Genomic DNA, 25,406 nt, shown 5'->3' on the forward strand with positions numbered 1-25,406 from the left:
GGAACCTACAAACAAAGTTGTATCTAAACTAACTCCCTAACAACCTGGTTGTAAGGTCAGAAATATCAAGTAGCACAGACAATGTCAATGCAGTCTACTGATGCATACCTAATGCAGAGGACACATTGAAGGTTCTTAAATTAACTGAAGATCTGTTGTTTATTTCACAGTCGGTATTGAGTGGCCTTTCATCCCTGTTATTATTTCCACAATGCGAGTTAGAAATGCTATTCACTGGTCCCCAGCTACTCAAACGTTGTGGATTCCTGAATAAAACAAACAGATGGTATTAAACATGCAAGCTCAAATAACAAACCTGCAAAAACATCCGTTTCTAAAAAAATATTATGCTAGCATTTGTTTGTTTAATTATTTTGTACTATAATGCCAAAAACACACTGCTAGAACACATTTATGGAACAGAACAAAATCCGTTTAATTCACAAGTATTATGTAAACAAGTCCTTGAAGTGTTACTAAACAAACTCACAACAGTAATATGCAGCATAGCATGCTTGTTAGAGCCGGTTCACACTGGGGGGACCTGGGATCCGACTTGCCCCAAGTCGTGTGGTTGAGAAAATCAATGGAAGTGAATGGGAGCCGTCTTAATACACACTACTGAACTCGCTCCGACTTCAGAAAAGGTTCCTGTACTACTTCAATCCGACTTCTAGGCAACTTGTACCCATTGATTTCAATGGAAGTTGCCTCAGAAGTCTAATCACTGTTTACTGAAGCAACAATACAGGAAGATAACAAACATTTCTCAGGCAAAACCCTCCCTCCCACAGAGCTGATTGTTGTTTGATTGGCCACTGGAATGCCTCCTGTCCTGGAGGCGACTTGAAGTTGCCTTGTACTGTCCTGGAGGCAACTTGAAGTTGCCTTATAAGTTGCCTGATGATTCATATTCAAGTCGTGTCCAAGTTGCCTCCCAAAGTCGTGCTGGAAGTCCTGTTGCCCCTGTGTGAACCGGCTCTTATACTCACTGTGGAACTTAATCCTCTGCATTGTGTAAAAAGGCTGTTTTATCCTGTATGCACAGATCCTCCCCCTTCTACACTGTCTATCTGGGGAAGGCCAGCTAACACAGGCAGGGTTAGCCGAGCAAATCGCTCAGCTCTCGGCTGCCCCCGCCGCCATCCTCCTCGGTGAGGAAATCAGGAAATGAAGCGTTGCGGCTTCACTTTCTGGTTCCCTACTGCGCATGTGCGAGTCGCGCTGCGCTTTTTCACTGGTCCCCGCTGTGTTGTGGAAGCTGTGTGTATCTCAGAAGACAGCGTGGGTACAGAGTAGGCCCGGGAGTGGCGTAGATCACTGAGGTGATCTATGTCAAGAAGGAGAAGCAAATACCTTTATTAGACAGGTATCTGCTTCCCCCCTGAATGGTGCCAAAAAATGGCACTCTACTTTAACTCTCAGCACTGAAGAAACTGTATAGTTTATGATGTAACCGTGGTATACAGATCATTCAAAAATGAGGATGAACTATTTTAATATTACTGGGTTTAGTAACACTTTAAGGCCCCTTTCACAGGGGTGGACCGTTCAGGTATGCCTGTCAGTTTTTTAGGCGAACCTGAACGGACACTCCATGGTCTATGGAGCAATGGATGTCAGCAGTGACATGTCCGCCGACATCCGCTCCACTAAATTCAGACGGATGGAAACCCTATTTTCCACCTGTCTGGCAGATCCGATGAAAACGGACAGGTGGTCTGTTTTCATCCGATCCCCCATAGAGGAGAGCGGCGCTCTGACAGGTCCACCCATGCACAGTGTGAAGAGACAGACCTGTCATCCGCATGCTCAGCGGGGATCAACCGAGCGATCCCTGCTGAGCAAAGCAGAGTCCGTATATGGACTCGCCCATGTGAAAGAGCGTTTAGGCCCTTTTCACAGTAGCGGTCTGATAGGGTCCACCCGTTTACACCCAATAACACCCAATCCGCTAAAAGTAGATGGATGGGTATGGGGATGCATTCCATCTAGCGGATCGGATGGCAGTTGGGTGTAAACGTACAGGGAGTCTGTTTATGTCCGACCCCTCATAGAGAATGTGCTATGTCTGCTCTGCATAAGCAGAGTGGACACAGACTTGTCATCTGCATGCTCAGCGGACACATCCCTTGCTGAGCAAGAAGACTCCTAGAGAGGTCTGCCTGGAATGAAATGGGCCTAAAGAAGATTACAAACAAAAAAAAAAAAATTCTTTGTGCAAGAAATGTTACACTGTAACACAACATCTCTAAGCCCCCGAACTTCCACAGATTTGTAGCAAGAAAGAGGAACAAACAGCATGAACGTTATCATGCTGCTGTATAAAGCAAATCAAAACATGCCATCTGAAATGTTTTGGGCCTATCTGTTATGAGTTGTGGCAACACAACCATTCTGGTGCACTGGCAGCCAATTTATTTGGATAGCCTGTATTTACATAATACATCAGAACGGTAACGTGTGAATGGGACTCAAGTTCTGACTGAACACAGTATTGCTAACCAAAAAGTCTCTTCTGTTTAGAATCAGTCTCTACAGCATTACACAGTGTTTTCAATCAAACACTGCAAACAAAAACAGTAACTTAACACAGCAAAGAGCTCCTTATGACAGTACTGGTCATACACTAGTCTGTCAAATGCTGCAATGGGTCCTTGACTAAGCTCACTGATAAACTAGAATGAAAAATACGTTAAAGGAATAGCGAACATAATCACATTACTGACTGAACAGAATTACATATTAAAAAGGCACTTCAATTTAAATGTCCTACTTTCATTCTGGGTTGACATACCTCTTAAAGATTGAAGGAAGTTAAAACTGCAAGCTCAGATCTTACGGTTAGGCATGTTTGCGTTACTAATGTGTTACCAGTCCTTGTAGCCCTGCATAAGTCTCACTATATAGTCAAATTATCATTTCAATCAGTGGTGTAGGATACTCGTAAAAAAACGGAAATTATGAAAATTTACAGAAAATTCTAACTTATATATTTAACTTGTACTAAACCTGATGTTTATAACTGGTTGGTTCACTTCCTGGTCTGATTCAATCCAGGAGTCTTCAGTTTCCTCCTCATCCTCATCTTTAGTGTTTTCATTTATAGCGTCTGTCATCATATCAGATGTTTGCTCATAATAGCGGACAAGGTCACGCAGCTCATTAAGCCTTTTCCGAACTTCTTTCAGTTTTCTAAATAGACCAAAATAAAACCGCAGGGCTTTTTCAATAATTAATTTCTTTCAGATGTGCAAGAGATTGCATTAGCCTATAATGCTCAGAGGCTTGGGGTCTTCAAAAAAAAAAAAAATGCCATTATACAAGTCAACTGGTTACACAATATGTCAACAATAACAGCCGCAAGTGAATTAGAACACGGGCATTTCAGAAACAAGTTTGTGAGCAGAACCATAAAAATAAAAAAAACATTAAGAGCGGGTTCACACCTATGCGAATTGAGTGCGACTTAAACCGCATTCAATTCGCATAACATTATAAAAATACATTGATTTTAACCACTTAAGACCCGGACCATTATGCAGGTTAAGGACCTTGCCCCTTTTTGCGATTCTGCACTGCGTCGCTTTAACTGACAATTGCGCGGTCGTGCGACGTGGCTCCCAAACCAAATTGGCGTGCTTTTTTTCCCATAAATAGAGCTTTCTTTTGGTGGTATTTGATTACCTCAGCGGTTATTTTTTGCGCTATAAATAAAAATAAAGCGACAATTTTGAAAAAAAATAAAATATATTTTTAACTTTTTGCTATAATAAATATCCCCCCAAAAAATATAGGAAAAACTTTTTTGTTCCCTCAGTTTAGGCCGATACGTATTCTTCTACCTATGTTTGGTTAAAAAAAAAAAAAATATCGCAATAAACGGTTATCGATTGGTTTGCCAAAAATTATAGCATTTACAAAATAAGGGATAGTTTTATGGCATTTTTCTAAAAAAAATTTTTTTTTTACTACTAATGCTGGTGATCAGCGTTTTTTTTTCCGTGGCTGCGACATTATGGCTGACACATTGGACAATTTTGACACATTTTGGGGCCATTGTCATTTTCACAGCGAAAAGTGCTATAAAAATGCACTGGTACTGTGAAAATGACAATTGCAGTTTAGGAGTTAACCACTAGGGGGCACTGTAGGGGTTAAGTGTGACCTCATATGCGTTTCGAACTGTAGGGGGGCGGGGCTGGACGTGTGACATCAGTGATCGTCTTATAGGGAAAGACGATCACTGACACTGCCACAATGAAGCACGGCTAAGGTGTGTTTACACACACACACACACACACACCTCCCCGTTCTTCAGCTCCTGTGACCGATCGCGGGACACCGGCGGCGATCGGGTCCGCGGGTCGTGAGGACACGGAGCTTTGGACCGGGGCGCGAGCGACGTGCTTGTGCCCAGCCGTGCCATTCTGCCAACGTATATTGGCATGAAGGGGTCCTTAAGTGGTTAATGAGGCTGGCTCACATATGTGCGATGCATTCGCTCCGCGCATTGCCCAAAAACCGAGTGCGTTTTCTAGGCATTGCGGTGCGGCTTAGGTGCGAATTCAGGCCCATTATCTTCTATGGGCACACATCCGATTTGCAGATGTGTTCATTTCTCATCAGGATTTCTTTCATTCTCCTCAATACACTTCCCCCCTCCCCTAGCTAAAATGGAGATGACCTGCTGAACAGCTCTGTTATGTCTTTGCAGAGATAACAGAGCTGGAATTCGCACAAGTGTGAATCCAGCCTAAAGGGGTTGCAAAGGTACAATTTTTTTCCCCTAAATAGCTTCCTTTACCTTAGTGCAGTCCTCCTTCACTTACCTCATCCTTCGATTTTGCTTTTAAATGTCCTTATTTCTTCTGAGAAATCCTCACCTCCTGTTCTTCTATCTGTAACTCCACACAGTAATTGCATAACTTTCTCCCTGGTGTGGAGGGTCGTGCTTGCCCCCTCCCTTGGACTACCGGAGAGTCAGGATGCTCTCTACATTGCAGATAGAGAAAGGAGCTGTGTGTTAGTGGGTGTCCTGACTCTCCCGTAGTCCAAGGGAGGGGGCGAGCACGACACTCCACAGCAGGGAGAAAGCCTTGCATTACTGTGTGGAGTTCCAGACAGAAGAACAGGAAGTGAGAATTTCTCAGAAGAAATAAGGACATTTAAAAGCAAAATGGAAGGATAAGGTAAGTGAAGGAAAACTGCACTAAGGTAAAGGAAGCCATTTAGGAAATAAAAATTGTACCTTTACAACCTCTTTAATGCATAACCACCACCTGGAACAGCTGAACTCTGGGAAGGACTATTCTTAAATAAAATAAAAAGTTCTTTCAAACCCAACACCAAGTTCTTAAAAGGAGAAGTCCAGCTTAAGCTCGTTTGGCTGGGCTTCTCCTGTGGGTCACAGGAGTGCAATTTTGTTTTGCACTCCTATAAACTGTTTTCAGCAGAGAGCGGACTGAAGCCCGCTCTCTGCTGACGTCACAGAAATCAGTCCAGGTACATTGTCATTGTGGCAATAAAGTGTGGATCCACCAGATGCCTGGACAAATTCCCATCTCAGCAAGCCGCTGAGAGCCCGAGATACGAGGAGCAGAGAGCTGCCGATTGATAGTCAGCAACCCTCTGCTTGGGGGGGTGTGAGAACCGAGCCATCGGTTCTCAGTGTAGAGGCGCCACGGGGGGCTGTTGCTGTATCCACCAACTTAAGTATGATGGAGGAATATTTATCTTTTAAGCTCTTTTCATACAAACACGCTACTGCAGCATCTAAATCTTCCATTGAATCAGTGTTCAAACATGTTGTGCCACCAGGATTTCCTTTTTACAAGATCGTGGCCGAGAACTCTTGCTACTCCCCTGGCTATAAGTCTTGTAACTTTCGGTCAGTAGTTCTGTTCATTAAATTACACTGCTGCTTGATCTAATGGGCAGGACCCTGGCATCAGACTCCCAGCCTGACCCATCCACTCCAATTGTGCTTTCTGAGGGACAGCCAAGGAGACTTCTGGTCTTTCCCATCCACCACAACCGAATATTGTAATCCCGCCCAGTCACAGAAGACATCCCCAGGGAACTGTAGTTTGCAACTGTGGGGCTGTTCGGAGAGTGGATGTGCCATACCTGCATCTCTGAATACCTCTTCCGGCAGTGAACACCCAGTGCTGTTTAAAAGATGCAGGAATGACAACACCGATTTTTCTACCTAACTGGGCTCTTATTCTTTAGCAATAAGCTCTCTCGCATGCATACCGAACAGCTGCAAAGGTGAAATTTTGCAGGTATCCCAGAGTTCAACTTTAAATAAAATTATACAAAATTAATAAATACTGCTTGATTTCAAACACAAAAAAAAAAAAAAAAATGCAGTACAATGCAGCAGGTGTTTAAATCTTCCAACATAAGATGCAATGTAAGCCTACCTCTAGGAAGGCCAAAAAGGAAAACTACATGTAGTATGCATTTACATTGGACATTAAAGGGGTGGTTCACCCTAAAAACTACTTTTTTTTATTACAATGGCCCCCCACATTCCAATACGATTAATGCTATTATTATTTTTTTGAAGCTGTACATACCTTTGTACAGCATATTCACCCGTTGCGAGTCCCGCGGGAGTGGGCGTTTCTCACATGTCTGTGATTGACATTTTGACCAAAAACGAGCTCCCCCCCGTCGCGTAAGCCGCGTCACGGTTGGCGAAAGGAGCCGAACGGCGAGTCGGCGCTATACTGCGCATGTGCATCGCCGTTCGGCTCCTTTCGCCAATCGTGACGCGGCTTACGCGACGGGGGGAGCTCGTTTTTGGTCAAAATGTCAATCACAGACATGTGAGGAACGCCCACTCCCGCGGGACTCGCAACGGGTGAATATGCTGTACAAAGGTATGTACAGCTTCAAAAAAATAATAATGGCCTTAATCGTATTGGAATGTGGGGGGCCATTGTAATAAAAAAAAAAAAGTTTTTAGGGTGAACCACCCCTTTAAATACAAAAATGCATGGACTACACAGGCCAATACAGAAGTGGCACATTCTGGACCTCTAGTGCATAATATGTCATCCATTTAAAGTGGTTGTAAACCCACTTTTGCAAGTTACTCCTACAGGTAAGCCTAGATTAAGGCTTACCTGTAGGTGTTAGCAATATCTCCTAAACCTGTGAGATATTAGCCGAATGACAGGACCGCCTTCTTCGGCACATGCGCCGTAGACAACGGCGTGCAGGCGCACTGACAATAGCCGTACCAAACTCGGCAATGCTGAGTTTGACGGCTCCCGTGCACATGTGCAGAGTGACGTCACGTTCGCTCCGGCCAATCGAATAGGTCTAAGGTAAGTAATGCATAATGAGCTAGTATTCTAGTCATACTGGCTTATTATGACTGTCTTGCAGGTTTTTTTTTGTTTTTTTTCAGGGTTTACATTTTCTTTAACGATACTAAGAAATTAAACATCCCTAGTGGGAAGATTGATCCCCTTTCCATGGGACTATAACAGAAAGTGAAGGAAATTAAAACAAAGATTAAATTAAAACAAACATTCGTAGTTGCCACTAGAACAGGAACAGAGGGGGAAAGCTTCCAATAAAAACACTTTTTTGGCGAAAACTATCTAAACAAGATATTTTTCGTGACTGTGACATTATGGCGAACACATCGGATACATTTTTGGGACCATTGTCATTTTCACAGCGAAAAGCGCTATAAAAATGCACCTATTACTGTGAAAAAGACAATGGCAGTGAAGTGGTTCACCACTAGGTGGCGCTAAGGGGTTATGTGTGCCCTAAGGGAGTGATTCTTACTGTAGGGGGGTGTGGCTGTAGGCGTGACGTCACTGATCATCATTCCCTATATCAGGGAACAGACAATCAGTGTCACTGCCACAGTGAAGAATGGGGAAGGTGTGTTTACACACACACACACCTCTCCCCGTTCTTCAGCTCCTGTGACCGATCGCGGGACACTGGCGGCGATCAGGTCCGCAGATCCCGCAGGCGCGGTCACGGAGCATCGGACCCGGTCACGTGTGCGCGCGCGAGACCCATTCTGCCGACGTATATAGTCGGTAGGGGGTCCTTAAGTGGTTAACAACTTTTTTGGTTTTAGATATACTTTACAGCAAATGTACATAATGTAATCTGGGTGTCACAAACAGCCAATTTACTTATTATTCAATAAAGTAAAAACTGCAATAAATGGTCTGTTTTAAACATTTAGGTGTATTGATTTTTAGTAAGCTATAAATGTATAGCTGCATAAATTATAACTGACATTATGCAATCAAGAAAAAGAAAGAATTACTTCAGCTTTTCTGCTGGATTTTGATTTTCTTCATCTTCACTATCATTCATAGAGTTAGCAGAAGGGAAAGCAGCAAATGCTGCAGGGCTGTTTGCTGCTCTATTGTCAGAGGTCTGTGGAGCAGAAGCAGTTGAACTTACGCTCCTTTGATCCACACCCCTTTGAGGGGAACCTGTTGAAAGAATGAAAGGGAGAAAAAATAAATAAAATGAAAGGGAGAAAAAATAAATAAAATGAAATGGCGAAAAAACAAACTGCAGCACAGCAGAGAGCACATGTTAACAGTGATACAGAGAAGAATAAGAAGAGTTTTAGAACAACCTGAAAAATCTTGAATATAAATGGAGAAATAAAACTTAAACAGTCTACTACAAAACAATCGCCTAGAGAAGACAGACAGAGGGTAGGACAAGAGGTATAGCTAGTAGGGGAGGCAGAACTTCATGCACGCAAGGCACACATACAGGAGACACTTGAAAAATTTTAATATTGTGCAAAAGTTCATTTATTTCACTAATGCAACTTAAATGTGAAAATAATATTCGAGATAGACTCATTACATGCACAGCAAGATAGTTCAAGTCGTGATTTGTCATAAATGTGATGATTATGGTTTACAACTCATGAAAACCCCAAATCCACAATCTCAGAAAATTAGAATATTACATGCAATCAATAAAACAAGGATTGTACATAGAACAATATCGGACCTCTGAAAAGTATAAGCATGCATATGTACTCAGTACTTGGTTTGGGCTCCTTTTGCAGCAATTACTGCCTCAATGTGGCGTGGCATGGAAGCGATCAGCCTGTGGCACTGCTGAGGTGTTATGGAAGACTAGGATGATTCAATAGCGGCCTTCAGCACTTCTGCATTGTTCGGTCTCATGTCTCTCCCCTTTCTCTTGTCAATGACCAACAGATTCTCTATGGGTTTCAGGTCAGGCGAGTTTGCTGGCCAATCAAGCACAGTAATCCAACGGTCATTGAACCAGGTTTTGGTGCTTTTGGCAGTGTGGGCAGGTGCCAAGTCTTGCTGAAAAAAATTGGATTTTTGTACTCACCGTAAAATCCATTTCTCCGAGTTCATAGACGGACACAGCATCCTTTGACAGTAGGGTTATATCCGCTTCCCTTTAGGAGAATTTAGGCAGAAAAAAAGCACTTAAAGTGTTAATAACACATTCCTCAGTGCAGCTCCTCCCAGGGTTCGTGGCCCCCCCGGGTATAACCCACCACCTGCTCTAGCAGCCTCAGTTCGTAACAAGCAATACAAATAAAGGAGGGGTGGGTGCTGTGTCCGTCTATGAACTCAGAGAAATGGATTTTACGGTGAGTACAAAAATCCTATTTTCTCTTCCATTCATAGACGGACACAGCATCCTTTGACAGTAGGGACGTCCCCAAGCAGTGTCAAAAAATTTCGAGGGGTGGGAAAATAACACAGCAAACCAAGCTACACCCCAAACAAAACCGGAGTTGCTCAACGGAGAAACTCAAACCATAAACTGCCGCCTGTAACACCTGGGGCCGAGGGAGGCATCAGAAGATGCACACACATCCACCTTGTAAAACTTTGAAAAAGTGTGGATCGACGACCAGGTCGCTGCCTTACCCTCCTGTAACACAGAGGCATGATGCCAGAAAGCCCAAGAGGCCCCCGATCGCCCTGGTCGAATGCGCCGTAACCCAAAAGGGAGGCGCCCGCCCCTTTAGGGCATAGGCCTGAAGCACAATCCGTCGGATCCACCTAGAAATGGTGGCCGACGAGACTGCCAGGCCCTCTTGTAGGACCAGCCACCGACACGAACAGTGAGTCTGACTTCCGGAACGAAATCGTAGCAGATAAGTACACTCGTAGGGGCTGAACCACATCCAGAGGTTGTAAAGTGGCATTCTCCTTGCATTTCGGCTGAGGACATAAGGATGGAAGAACAATGTCCACATCAATGTGAAAAGCCGAAACGACCTTGGGGAGAAAAGACGGCTGCGGCCGCAGCACTACCTCATCCTTATGGATGACCAAGTAGGGAGCCTTGCAAGACAGTTCAGACAGAAACACATCTGATCGAGGTAATTGCTACCAGAAATAAATCACCTTTTGTGACAGTCAACAAAAAAACCTCCCGAATGTCCTCAAAGGGAGCATCCTGAAGCACCGAAAGGACTAAACTCAAGTCCCATGGGGTAGTGGAGGGCGCACCGGAGGGGCCACATGCCAGACCCCCTGACCAAACGTAAGCGCCAAGGAGTGCGACGCCAAGGGTCGCTGAAAGTAAACAGCCAGAGTAGAAATCTGACTCCTAACCGTACTTAAGGCGAGAGCCTGATCCACTCCCTGCTGTAAAAACAGCAGAACCCTGTACACCACGTATGTACGAGGGTGCCATTTCATCTCCTCACACACAGAGATGTAGGCCTTCCACGTAAGATGGTAAATCCTACGTGAGGTAGACTTCCGTGCAGGCAGCACGGTAGAGACCACCGAGCCCCAATAGGCCTCGGTCCTTCAGCCCCTGGCTCTCAACAGCCACGCCGCTAAAGCCAGTGGCTGTAAAACAGGGTAGAAGATCGGGGACCCTGTAACAGAAGATCATCTCCCAGGGGAAGACGCTAGGGGGCGTCTGCCACCAGATGCTCCAGGTCCGCGTACCAGGAGCAACGCGGCCAATCTGGGGCAATCAGGATTGATAGAATCCCTTCGGCTTCCACTCTGCGCAGCAGGCGAGGAAGAAGCTTCCGAGGAGGGAAGGTGTAAATTAGGCGATAGTGACCCCAAGGAGCCACCAACGCGCCTGACGAGTCCGCCCACGGGTCCTTAAACCTGGCCACGAACCGTGGCACCTACCTATAGAGACGGGACGCTAGAAGGTCCACGTCCGGAGTGCCCACTTTTTGGCACAGACCCTGAAACACCTGCGGGTGGAGAGACCACTCTCCTTGGCCTAGTGTAGTGCGACTTAGGAAGTCGGCTTGCATACTGTACCCCCGGAACGTACACGGCTGATAGAGCCGGAACGGACCTTTCGGCCCACCGAAGGATGTGCGCGACCTCGGTGGCTGCAGCAGAACTCTGTGTGCCTCCCTGTTGATTGACGTACGCCACAGCCGCGGCGTTGTCGGACTGGATCCTGACCGGTCGGCCCTGCAGACCCAGTGACCACCTGGCAAGGCACAGCTTAATTGCTCGGAGCTCCAGAATATTGATCGGTAGGCGGTAGCGCCCCTGGGCTGACTGGGTGCCCCAAACGCCCCCCCCCCCAACCGGAGAGGCTGGCACGCGTCGTGACCACTGTCCAGTGGCACGGCAGAAAACGACTTCCCGGCCCCAAGCACCGGAGACGCCAGCCATCACACCAGGGGAAACATGACCAGTTGACTCAATGAACCTGGTAATCCAGAGATGACGGAAGCTTGTCCCAACATGACAGCAGTTGCCTCTGTAGCACCCTGGCGTGGAATTGGGCATATGGAACCGCCTCGAAAGAGGCCACCGTCAGACCCAGAACCCTCATGTAGAATCGCAGAGATGACCACTTCTAGGTCGACAACTGCTGCCCAGCAGATTGCAGAGTCTGAAGTTTTTCCGTTGGGAGAAAAAAAACTCCCGCCCCGGCGGAATCCAGGACTAGTCTCAGGAATTCCAGTCCCTGAGACGGAATCAACACTGACTTCTGGACAATACAGAAGCCAGCCAAACTCTTGGAGAGTCTGACACGTGATAGACACGGCTCCACTAATTCAGAGCTCGAAGAAGCTCGTAGGAGAAGTACCTGTCCAGGCCTCCCAATGCCCCCCCCCGCTGTGTCCCCTAACAGCAAAGCAGAGTCACCCGCGGTCACCTCCCGGCCTTACAGAGTATGGGGGCCCCCAGGGAAACTCACCACCTCACCCAGGTGCTGCACGGTCTGAGAAGCCTAAGTGTGCAGAGAAGTCGGCTGTGCTGCGTCTGTCTCTCTCTAGGCAGATTCGTGTCATTTCTGCAGTGCTAAAAGCGGCCACACGAGGACAAACGATTTTTAAGATGGCCGCCGAATGAGTAAAAAACAGTCCTGGACCACAAGAAAATGGCCGCCGAGCTATGTAAAGCGGGACTCCGACAAAATGGCGGCCGTTGCGCATTTAAAAAAAGACAGTGACACAGCAAAAAAACACAGTACAGCACAAAGTCACCATAGCACACAAAAAGGCCCAGTAGTGAACACCACACCTGCAGTGAACACACTCAGCCCCCGCTATGCACACAAGCCCAGGTGTATCAGAGACCCCAGAAAAAAAAAAACTCACAGCCGCTACCCAAATGGGAAAGGAGGGAGAGGAAAATAAGGGAGAGAGGAAAGCAGGGCAAGCCCTCAGTCGACCTCCCAGGGGAAAATTCCAGCCAGACCACTTACCTGAGCAAGGGGCCACTACTTACCCGTCCTGTGACCACCGGCTGGAGGTATCCCAGACAGAACCAATGTCTGCTAAACGGCATGGCTGTTGGCCAGACACACTGTGACAAAGCCATAAAAGACCGGTCATATGTGTGCTCTAGAACCGAAGTTCCCCTGCCGCCCCTGGAGCAATGGGGCCTGTCGTGGACGTCCCAAAGCTGAGCTAAGGGCTGGCACACGCTCGATGGCCAAACATGGGGGGACTACAAGAGTCAAGACTCAGCCTGTCGGCTGTTGATAGAAGAATCACAGGATTCAAAAATGCAGGAACAAAATAATAAAAAGCGAGAAAAAAATCTCCAGAGTACAGGACTCCAGAGTGCCTGTCGTTAGGCAGGAAAAAAACTGAAGCTGCTAGAGCAGGTGGTGGGTTATACGGGGGGGGGGGGGGCACGCCCCCTGGGAGGAGCTGCACTGAGGAATGTGTTAACACTTTAAGTGCTTTTTTTCTGCCTAAACTCTCCTAAAGGTTAGCGGATATAACCCTACTGTCAAAGGATGCTGTGTCCATCTATGAACGGAAGAGAAATTAAGTCAGCATCCCCATAGAGCTCGTCTGCAGAAGGAAACATGAAGTGCTCCAAAATCTCCTGGTAGATGGCTGCGTTGACCCGGACTTTATGAGACACAGTGGACCAACACCAACAGATGACATGGCTCCCCAAATCAACACAGACTGTGGAAACTACACACTGGACTTCAATCGCCTTGCAGTGTGTGCCTCTCCATTCTTCCTCCATACTTTGGGTCCTTGGTTTCCAAATGAGATGCAAAATTTGCTCTCATAAGAAAAGAGGACTTTGAACCACCGAGCAACAGACCAGGTGTGTTTTTCTTTAGCCCAGGTAAGATGCTTCTGACGTTGTTTGTTGTTCAGGAGTGGCTTGACAAGAGGAATACGACATTTGAAGCCCATGTCCAGGATCCGTCTGTGTGTGATGGCTCTTGATGCACTGACTCCAGCCTCAGTCCACTCCTTGTGAAAGTCCCCAACACTTTTGAATGGCCTTTTCCTGACAATCCTCTTCAGGCTGCGGCCATCTGCTGCTTGTGCACCTTTTTCTTCCACACATTTCTCTTCCACATAATTTTCTATTAATATTCTTTGATACAGCACTTTGGGAACATCCAATTTCTTTTGCAATTATCGTTTGAGGCTTTCCCTCCTTATGGAGGGTGTCAATGATGGATTTCTGCACAACTGTCAGGTCAGTAGTCTCTCATGATTGTGATTCCTACTGAACCAGACAGAGACCATTTAAAGACTCGGGAACCCTTTGCAGGTATTATGGCTTAATTAGCTGATTAGAGTGGGACACTTTGAGCCTAAAATATTGCACCTTTTCACAATATAAAAATTTTCTGAGATTGTGGATTTGGGGTTTTTATGAGCTGTAAGCCATAATCATCACAATTATGACAAATCATGGCTTGAACTATCTTGCTTTGCATGTAATGAGTCTATCTCATATATTAGTTTCACCTTTTAAGTTGCCTTAGTGAAATAAATGAACTTTTGCACAACATTCAAATTTTTTTGAGTTTCACCTGTACTTATGGCCTAGAGAAAAGTAGTGTCACCTTATAAAGGAGTGAAGACAACATTGCAGAGATGCAGAGAACTAATTAAAGACAGCTATTTTTTTAACCACTTGATTACCGAGCCTGTTTTTCAGATTCAGTGTTTACGAGACTAAAACTGTTTTTTTTGCTAGAAAATTACTTAAAACCCCCAAACATTATATATATATTTTTTTTCTAACACCAGGACCTAGAGAATAAAATGGCGGTCATTGCAATACTTTTTGTCACACCGTATTTGCTCAACGGTCTTACAAGCGCACTTTTTTTGGGGAAAAAAACACAACAATAAATTTTGCCCAATTTTTTTATATATTGTGAAAGATAATGTTCCCCCGAGTAAAATGATACCCAACATGTCATGCTTAAAAATTGAGCCCGCTCGTGGCATAGCGTCAAACTTTTACCCTTAAAAATCGCGATAGGCGACGTTTAAAAAATTCTACAGGTTGCATTTTTTGAGTGACAGAGTAGGTCTAGGGCTAGAATTATTGCTCTCGCTCTAACGATCGCTGCGATACCTCACTTGTGTGGTTTGAACACCTTTTTTATATGCGGGCGCTACTCGCGTATGCGTTCGCTTCTGTGCGCGAGCTCGTCGGGACGGGGCGTTTTTAAAAAAAAAAAATTTTTTCTTATTTATTTTTATTTACTTGAGAATTTTTTTACACTGAAATAAAAAAATATATATATCACTTTTATTCCTATTACAAGGAATGTAAACATCCCTTGTAATAGAAAAAAAGCATGACAGGTCCTCTTAAATATGAGATCTGGGGTCAAAAAGACCTCACATCTCATATTTAGACTAAAATGCAAGAAAAAAAAATTGAAACTGTCATTTTTTCAAATGACAAAAAAAAAAAAAATGTTGCTTTAAGACGCAGGGCGGGACTGACGTTTTGACGTCACTTCCGCCCAGCAGAGCTATGGGGACGGGTGAAGGAAATTTTTCCCTCACTCGCAACCCCAGTCAGCTGCCGAACGGACCCGATCGCCTCCGCCGCTACCGACGGCAACGGTAAGCGGCGGAGGGCGCGGGAGAGGGGGCCCTCTCCCGCCACCGATAACAGCGATCTCGTGGCGAATCCGCCGCGGAGACCGCCGTTATCGTTTACAGGACCGTTGGCACTAAAGATGGATACCTCGGTTGTGGCAGCAGCTGCTGCCGTTACCGAGATATCCATCTTTAAAATCAGGACGTCTTTTGACTATGGGGCGGTAACCAAGTGGTTAAACAAATGAGATGTAGTGTACCAAGTGGTCCATAAGACTAGATGCAAACTATAGGTATCTCATAAGCTTTAATAAAGCGCACTAGATTTGCACCTCTACTATAAGCAGCACAAAGCTGAAATATGACAGAAAACTCATGATGTTTAACAAGAGATCTGGGAACAGGAAAGTCTTGGCCCAAAGGCCAATATCAAAATATTCCCTTGCAAGATAATTTGACACAAAGGTTTAATATGTCAAACTTACAAACATAAATGTTGTTCTTGAAAGAAACACAATTGAAAAATTTAAGACAACCTTGGACTGTGCCACTGTTTTATTATGTCCTATTTTTTGTTTTTGCCTGACCACAAAAGAAAGAACATTCATTGTGAATTTCTCTACTCACATGCAGTGTTATTTAAATGGTGATCCTGTAGTGTGTGGAGTTCTCCCAAAATTGAATCCATTTTCTGTTTCTTTTCCAACAGTACTCCAACTTTACTAAAGAGTGGAGTTCTGTCCTCTAAAACTGGTTCAGAAATGGATGAGTTTAAACTTCGAGAAACCTCTCTTGTAAGGGAGAGGCTCTCTGCTTGTCTTCTATTATCTGGTACTGGAGGACTCTAAAAATAAAATAAAAACACATAAAAAAAGAGCAACTTACAGATACAAACCAACAGAAATACCAATATCCAAATACAGTCAATCTAAACATTTTATGACAAGACTTGGAAAAAAATAAATAAAAATGATATATATATATATATAAAAAAATGTAAAGCTTGTATTAACAGAGCAATATTTGAAAAACTGAAGTCCTAACAAATTAGCAAGGAGAGATTTTTTATTTATACTGTATTTAGACAAAACATCCATCTCTTACCTGAACATCATGCAGCTGGTTATGGAAACGCTGGATAAGTTCATTCAATTCTTCATTCAGCTCTGATGTTAGGCTCAGTCCAGACACACTGCCAGTTGTCTCTGTAACAACTTCAAAGACTATAAAGAAAAAAAAATGATAGATTATATACATACACACGCACAAGTTTTATATATAGAACCAAACACAGCCATGCAGCATACATACGTGCACACACACTAATTCCACTAAGCACAAATTTTATCTAAAAAAAATAAACTGTCAGAATGATTTTTGAAATTTTCAGGTCAATGGCTCAGAAAATGAATTTAACAACCAGAAAACTCAGATTTTCTGGAATGAATTATTTCTAATATTAATGGACATTACTTCTGTCAAGGTGTTACTTTAAATTAAATCTGTCATAAGAAACACAGAGGCTGCCATTGTTGACTTTACATTTTGAAAACACTGCCTACCAGGTTGATATGCTGACCCTACTGTTTTGATACACAGCACAAGAGTGTGTGTATATATATATATATATATATATATATATATATATATATATATATATATATACACACACACATACATACACACACACACACACACACACACACACACACACACACACACACACACACACACACACACACACACATATATATATATATATATATATATATATATATATATATATATATATATATATATATATATATATGATTTCTGACTCTAACCATCCTAATCTGCATCAATGACAAGTATATTTCTTCTATGATAGCACTTTAATGTCAGCACAACCACCCCAAACTGTCAGGAAAAGTTTTTTTTTGTACCTAGATTTCAATTTTTTTGTACTTTCACCTCCACATTAAACTGCTGCTAAAAAAAAAAAAAAAAAAAAACACACACACAACAACCTGCAGCCCAGGATTGCCCCTTCTACTGTGAGGAGTACAATAACAACTATTTTCCTTTCTCATTCTTTCACCTTAGGGACATCAAAAAGCAGTCCATCAGTCAAGTGGGCAATTCAAAAAACAACCACTAATATGAACCATACAAAAAAATGGTAACTTCCTACAATTCTAGAGCTGCCTGAAATCCCAAAAAGCCAACAACAGCCACATACCCTACTTGGTAACAAAAAATGTGATAACAGAGCTGGTTGCCCAGTACAAGGAACCAATGACTGATGCCAAAAGAACAGGAAAACACGCATATACCCAGTGAAGTAAATCCTTGACCGAGAAATTAGAAAAAATCTGTAAGACAAGCTCAGAAGCTGGTCTACCTGGTTCAACTGGAAGGAATGAAAACTATCAACCTACAGGAACTATAAAGGGATGAACACAAGGGGGTCACTAAACAAGGAGACACTCAGCCTGAACAATAGTTAAAAGGGAAAAGAAGCTCCTCATCAAGAGCTGAGGCTAAAAAGAGGGACCAAAGAACAACCTCTTGTTTGAGGAAGGCTGTCAGGTCAGATGCTCACCTCACAAAATGCAATAGTGACAAGAAAAGTAAGTTTTTAACCTACATTCACACCTGTGATTAAGGTTGGTGTGATTTGTAGCAGCAGTTCCGTCTGTGGATGTCAGCTGACCAATGCAGCCGCCAACTCTATACACTATAATGACAGGTCGTTGGTGGACACACAACATTACCTGCAGTGCTTGCTGCTGGACGCATTTTGTGTGCTTCCTAAAAACACAGAGTACGTAGTTTTGATGCCACTGTCACAAGGGACCAAGGTGTCTGTCTATCAAGCAGTGGAAAATATCCGCTGCTCAGTTCTCTAGCATTCACAGAGATCTCTCTCTTCTGAGTGCCTGTTTATGAAGTGGTGTAGATCGCTTCTCCTTTTGAGAAGTGAAATGATCTACAAAACGCTTTGAACAGTGGAGAATGCCCCGTTACTGTAATCACTTGAGACATACAGTTGTGCTCATGTCATAAGTTTACATACCCTGGCAGAATTTATGATGTATTGACCATTTTGCAGAGAATATGAATGATAAACACAAACATTTTTCACTCATAGTTAGTGTTTGGCTGAAGCCATTTGTTATCATCAACAGTGCTTACTCTTTTGAAATCATAATGACAACAGAAACTACCCAAATGACCCTGATCAAAAGTTTACATACCCTGGTGATTTTGGCCTGATAACATGCATACAAGATGACACAAAAGGGTTTGAATGGCTATTAAAAAGGTAACCATCCTCACCTGTGATCTGTTTTTTTTGTAGTGTGTGTGTGTGTGTGTGTGTGTCAATGAGTTTCTGGACTCCTGACAGACCCTTGCATCTTTCATCCAGTTCTGCACTGATGTTTCTGGATTCTGAGTCATGGGGAAAGCAAAACAATTGTTAAAGGATCTGCGGTAAAAGGTAGTTGAACTGTATAAAACAAGAAAGGGATATATATAAAGATATCCAAGGTATTGAGAATGCCAATCAGCAGTGTTCAAACTAATCAAGAAGTGACAAATGAGGGGTTCTGGTGAAACCAAACCACGGTCAGATAGACCAACTAAAATTTCAGACACAACTGCCAAGAAAAATAGTTTGGGATGCAAAGCAAAACCCACATATAACTCAAGTGAAATACAGGACTCTCTGAAAAGATGCACAATAAGAAGGCACTTGAATAAAGAGGGGCTGCATGGTCGATTTGCCAGAAGAAACACATTCCTACACAAAGTATCCCATTTACAATACACCAAACAGCACAGAGACAAGCCTCAAACCTTCTGTCAGGAAGTCAGAGTGATGAGAACAAAATTGAGCTTTTGGCCACAACCATAAACGCTGCAGTTGGAGAGAGTCAAGAAGGCCTACTGTGAAACACGCAGGTGGATCGTTGGTGTTTTGGGGATGTGTGAGCTACAACGGCACAGGAAATTTGGTCAAAATTGATGGCAAGATGAATGCAGTATGTTATCAAAAAATACCGGAGGAACATTTGCATTAATCAGCCAAGAAGCTGAGCATGGAACATACTTGGACATTCCAACATGACAATGATCCAAAAACACAAAGGCAAAGTTGACATGTCATTGGCTACAGCAGAATAAAGTGAGTAGCCATCTCAGTCTCCTGACCTCAATGTCATTGAGCCACTCTGGGGAGATCTCAAAACGTGCAGTTCCTGCAAGACAGCCCAAGAATTTACAGGAATTGGAGGCTTTTTGCCAAGAGAAATGGGCAGTTTTACCATTTGAGAAGATAAAGAGCCACATCCACAAATACCACAAAAGACTTCAAGCTGTCATTGATGTTAAAGGGGGCAACACACGGTATTAACAACTGGGGTATGTAAAAGTGTTATCAGGGTCATTTGGGTATTTTCTGTAGTGATTAGGATTTAAAAAAAGTAAACTGTTGATTGATAATAAATGGCTTCATTCAAACACTAAACATGAGTAAAAAATGTTTGTGTTATCATTCATATTCTCTGAAAAATAGGCAATAAATCAAATTCTGCCAGGGAATGTAAACTGTAGCGAGATTACAGTACCAGAGGGGATACCCAGTTTTTATGGGCACCCAGCTCCCACTTCCTCCCCGGGCTCCTTGGCGCCTACAGTTAGAATGTCGGCAACTCAGAGAGGAGCGGGGCTTTGCGAGACTGCATCGCTGGGCCGTGGGACAGGTGAGTGTGCGATTATACACTTTTTGTAGCTGCTGACTTTCAAATGGGTGGAACTCCGCTTTAATTAAAGAATTAGTCCCCCTACACAAAAATAGAATTTTTGTACTCACCGTAAAGTCCATTTCTCTGAGTTCATGGACGGACACAGCAGCCTTTGACCTTAGGGTTATATCCACTTCCTTCCAGGAGAGTTAGGCAGAAACAAAGCACTTTAAGTGTTAACAACACTTTCCTCAGTGCAGCTCCTCCCAGGGGGCGTGGTTCCCCCGGGTATAACCCACACCCTGCTCTAGCAGCTCCAGTTCGTAACAAGCAGTACAAACAAAAGGAGGGGTGGGTGCTGTGTTCGTCCATGAACTCAGAGAAATGGATTTTACAGTGAGTACAAAAATCATATTTTCTCTTCCGTTCATGGACGGACACAGCAGCCTTTGACCTTAGGGACGTCCCCAAGCAGTGTCAAAAAATTTGAGGGGTGGGAAAAACAACACAGCAAACCAAGCTACACCCCAAACAAAACCGGAGTTACTCAACGGAGAAAATCCAACTTTAAACTGACGCCTGCAACACCTTGCGGCAGAAGGAGGCATCAGAAAATACACTCACATCCACCTTGTAAAACTTTGAAAAAGTGTGGACCGACGACCAGGTCGCTGCCTTACACACCTGTAACACAGAGGCTTGATACAGGAAAGCCCAAGAGGCACCGATCGCCCTGGTCGAATGCGCCGCAACCCGAAAGGGAGGCGCCCGCCCCTTTAGGGCATAGGCCTGAAGCACAACCTGTCGTATCCACCTAGAAATGGTGGGAGACGAGACTGCCAGACCTATCCTGGGACCAGCCACCGACACGAACAGTGAGTCCGACTTCCGGAACGGAGTCGTAGCAGAGAAGTACACTCGTAGGGCCCGAACCACATCCAGGGAAAGTAAAGTGGCCTTCTTCTGGTTTTTCAGCTGAGGACATAAGGATGGAAGAACAATGTCCTCATTAATGTGGAAAGCCGAAACCACTTTCGGGAGAAAAGACGGCTGCGGACGCAGCACCACCTTATCCTTATGGATGACCAAATAGGGAGCCTTGCAAGACAAGGCCGCCAGTTCAGATACTCGTCTGATCGAGGTAATCGCTACCAGAAAAAACACCTTTTGTGACAGAGTCAACAAAGGGATCTTTCGGATGTCCCCAAAGGGAGCATCCTGAAGCACGAAAGGACTAAATTCAAGTCCCATGGGGGTAGTGGATGGCGCACCGGAGGAGCCACATGTCGGACCCCCGTACAAACGTACGCACCAAGGAGTGCGCCGCCAAGGGTCGCTGAAAGTAAACGGCCAGAGCCGAAATCTGACTCTTAACCGTACTCAAGGCGAGAGCCTGATCCACTCCCCGCTGTAAAAAACAGCAGAATCCTAGACACCACGTATGAACGAGGGTGCCACTTCATCTCCTCACACAGAGATGTAGGCCTTCCACGTACGATGGTAAATCCTACGTGAGGTAGACTTCCGTGCACGCAGCATGGTAGAGACCACCGAGCCTAACAGGCCTCGGTCCATCAGTACCTGGCTCTCAACAGCCACGCCGTTAAAGCCAGCGACTGTAAAGCAGGGTGGAAGATCGGACCCTGCGACAGAATATCTGTTCTCAGAGGTAGACGCCAGGGGCTGTCTGCCACCAGACGCACCAGGTCCTCGTACCAGGAGCGACGCGGACAGTCTGGGGCAATCAGGATTGTTGGAATCCCTTCGGCTTCCACTCTGCACAGCAGGCGAGGAAGAAGCTTCAGAGGAGGGAAGGCGTAAATCAGTCGATAGTGACCCCAAGGAGCCACCAACGCGTCTGCCCACGGGTCCTTCGACCTGGCCACGAACCGTGCACCTTCCGGTTGAGATGGGACGCTAGAAGGTCCACGTCTGGAGTGCCCCACTTTTTGCACAGACCCCGAAACACTTCCGGGTGAAGTGACCATTCTCCTGGGTCCACTGATTGGCGAGTAGTCGGCTTGCAAATTCTGAACACCCGGATTGTACACGGCTGATAGACCTTTCGGCCCACCAAAGGGTGTGCGCTACTTCCAGCGCTGCAGCCAAGCTTTGTGTGCTTCCCTGATGATTGACGTACGCCACGGCCGTGGCGTTGTCGGACTGGATCCTGACCGGTCGGCCCTGCAGCTCCAGGGACCACCCGGCAAGGCACAGCTTGAGTGCTCGGAGCTCCAGAACATTGATCGGCAGGCGAGACTCCTCCTGAGTCCAGCGCCCCTGGGCTGACTGGGTGCCCCAAACGCCCCCAGCCGGAGAGGCTGGCATCCGTCGCGACCACTGTCCAGTGACATGGCAGAAATGACTTCCCGGCCCGAAGCACCGGAGACGTCAGCCACCACACCAGGGAAGACTTGACCAGTTGACTCAACTGAATCTGGGAATCCAGAGAAGACGGGAGCCTGTCCCAACGTGACAGAATCTCCTTCTGTAGTTCCCTGGTGTGGAATTGGGCATAAGGAACTGCCTCGAAAGAGACCACCATCAGACCCAGAACCCTCATGCAGAATCGAAGAGACGACCACTTCTGGGTCAACAACTGCTGCACTGCAGATTGCAGAGTCTGAAGTTTCTCCGTTGGGAGAAAAACTCTCACCTCCGCAGAATCCAGGACTAGCCCTAGGTATTCCAGACGCAGAGACGAAGCCAACACTGACTTCTGGATATTCAGAAGCCAGCCGAACTCTTGGAGAGTCTGACACGTGATAGACACGTCCGCTTCTAATTCTGAGCCTGAGGAAGCTCTCAGGAGAAGGTCGTCCAGATAACCCACGATAGCGATCTCTCGCTGTCTCAGCAGGGCCAGTATCAGGGCGAGCACCGTGGTGAAAACCCATGGTGCCTAGGCCAGGCCGAACGGGAGGGCCACAAATTGAAAGTGGTCCTCCCCAATCGCAATGCGCAGAACCTCTCGTGCCTCGTGCATATGGGAACATGCAGGTATGCGTCCATGATATCCAAGGATGCCATGAAGTCCCCCTGATTGAGCGCTGCTATTACCGAGCGAATCTACTCCATCCTGAATTTTTGCACTTTGACAAAGCAATTGAGGGCCTTGAGGTCCAGGATTGGACGGACCCCTCCTTTTTGGGGGCTACAAACAGATTGGAGTAAAACCCCTGAAACCTTTCCATCGAGGGAACTGGCACAATCACTCCCCTGACCAGAAAATCCTGGACAGCTCCTGACCGATCCGGAGCAAGCTGGAAATTGGAAGGAAAAAATCTGTTTGGTGGACAAGAGAGAAACTCGATCTTGTGCCCCGAGGAAACTACTACGCAAACCCAACGGTTGGAGAGGAGAGACCTCCACCGAGCCGGAAATTTGCGAAGCCGGCCCCCCATCCGAGACCCGGGCGGGGGCAGACCTTCATGCGGAAGCAGGTTTGTCCGCAGGCTTGCAGAACCAGGGGTGCTTCTGCCCTGCAGCGGGCGCCTTAGCACCTTGCAAACTTTTTCCTGCAATACAAGGCGCGCGAAAAAGACGCTTTGGGGTAGTAAAGGAGGGCCCTTGCCTACGGCGAGGCTCCTTGCCCTCCCCAGACTGTGGGAGCAGTGTGCTCTTACCACCTGTGGCATCCTTAACGATGTCATCCAGGGACGCCCCAAAAAGCCGCTCACCCTTAAAGGGCAAATCCACCAAGGCCTTCTTGGAGGATCGGTCCGCAGACCAGCATTTCAGCCACACAAGGCGGCGTAGTACCACCGCATAGGCGGAGGCTCTGGAAAGCAAGGGAAGCATATCCAGGGCTGACTCACAGACAAATGTTAGACCATGAACCAATTGTTCAGCCAGGTCCTTGCAGGTCTCGGAAGCATCCTGCTCCTCCAGCTTCTGCAGCAACAACTTTGCCCGTTCAGTCAGTGTCTGCGACACCAGAGACCCCGCCACAACCGGCCTCACAGCCGAACCCACAACCGTGAACATAGAGCGGGCCACAGCCTCCACTCTCCTATCAGTGGGGTCCGTAAAAGCAGGAGCCCCCACCACAGGCAATGTGGTGGCTTTACCCAGTCTGGACACAGGAGGGTCCGCTGACGGAGGAGAGACCCACTTTATTTTTAATTTAATTTTATTTAATTTTATTTTATTTTTTTTATTTAAAGTCCTCCTCAAAGGGATAACGGACCGCAAAGTTTTTTAGGAACAGCAAAAACTTTTTGTGGTGTGTCCCATTCCTTACATAGCAAATGCTCCAAATAAGGAGCACAGGGAAATACTTTTTTGCGGTGCTGGGTGGCTTGCGGAACCCAAAAGGGACCGGCACAACTGGTGCTCCCCCCAAATCCTCAAGTTTATGAGTATCACGCACCGCAGAAAAAGAGCTCCAACAAATTCTATAATTTACTGAACCTGAGGCAGAGTCATCCTCACAGTCTGTGTGGGTTAAGCCTGCATTGACAGAGACATCCCCAGAAGCAGGCTCAGGGAGGGGGTGCTTTGTACCCCCCTACTGGGCACCAGCTGCTTCAAACCTGGCGAGAAAACGCCTCAAGCACAGCCGACATTGCCTCAACAGATGCGGCAGGAGCAGGGGGAATAAAGTATAACACAGGCATTGCAGGGGCAGAAACACCAGGTTCAGCTTCCATATTGCCCCACCGCTGTGTACTGCAAGACAGAAAAACCCACTGGCTGTAAAAATAGAAGCAGAGGCCTCCCAGGGACTCACCACCCCACCCAGCTGCAGAGAGAGCTGAAAACCTGAGGTGTGCTCTGATGTGCTGGCTGTGCTGTGTCTGTCACCTCAGGGAAGAATCACAGCGTTTCACAGCACTAAAACTGTCACAACAGACCAAGAGATTTCCAAGATGGCCGCCGTCTGAGGTAAAAATCACCTCATACAATACAGCAGCACCCCCCAGAGTAACAACACCGTCCCCCAACACACGGGCCCTGGGGGCAATAAAGAAAACCCAGGAGGCCCCCCTTCACAGCCGCTACCCAGTCAGGGGAAGGAGGGGGGAGAGAGGAAAGCAGGGCGGACCATCAGTCGACTTCCCAGGGGAAAACACCAGCCATACCACCTTACCTGAGCAAGGGGGCACTACTTACCTGTCCTGCGACCACCGGCTGGAGGTATCCCAGACAGAACCAACGTCCACTAACGGCATGGCTGTCGGCCAGACACACTGTGACAAAGCCATAGAGACCGGTCATAGGTGTGTCCTGGAACGTGTAGTTCCCGGGCCGCCCCTGGAGCAATGGGGCCTGTCGTGGATGACCCAGAGCTGAGCTGAGGGCCGGCACACGCTCGATGGCCGAACATGGGGGGACTACAAGAGTCAAGA

General features: G+C 45.9%; 1 protein-coding gene across 10 annotated transcripts in view; it reads right to left on the minus strand.

Moving 5' to 3' along the window:
* Positions 1-25,406, minus strand: part of PCM1 (pericentriolar material 1) — a 229,552-nt gene that overhangs the window by 133,546 nt on the left and 70,600 nt on the right. For all 10 annotated transcript variants that reach the window (XM_040334550.1, XM_040334544.1, XM_040334515.1 and 7 more), the window contains 5 exons: positions 16,430-16,548; positions 15,953-16,169; positions 8,312-8,483; positions 3,013-3,195; positions 109-266 (listed from right to left, as the gene is read on the minus strand). In XM_040334550.1, the coding sequence (XP_040190484.1) occupies positions 109-266; positions 3,013-3,195; positions 8,312-8,483; positions 15,953-16,169; positions 16,430-16,548 (849 nt within the window). The remainder of the gene's footprint in view (positions 1-108; positions 267-3,012; positions 3,196-8,311; positions 8,484-15,952; positions 16,170-16,429; positions 16,549-25,406) is intronic.

This window comes from Rana temporaria, chromosome 1 (genome assembly GCF_905171775.1).
Source record: "Rana temporaria chromosome 1, aRanTem1.1, whole genome shotgun sequence".
NCBI classification, from domain to species: Eukaryota; Metazoa; Chordata; class Amphibia; order Anura; family Ranidae; genus Rana; species Rana temporaria.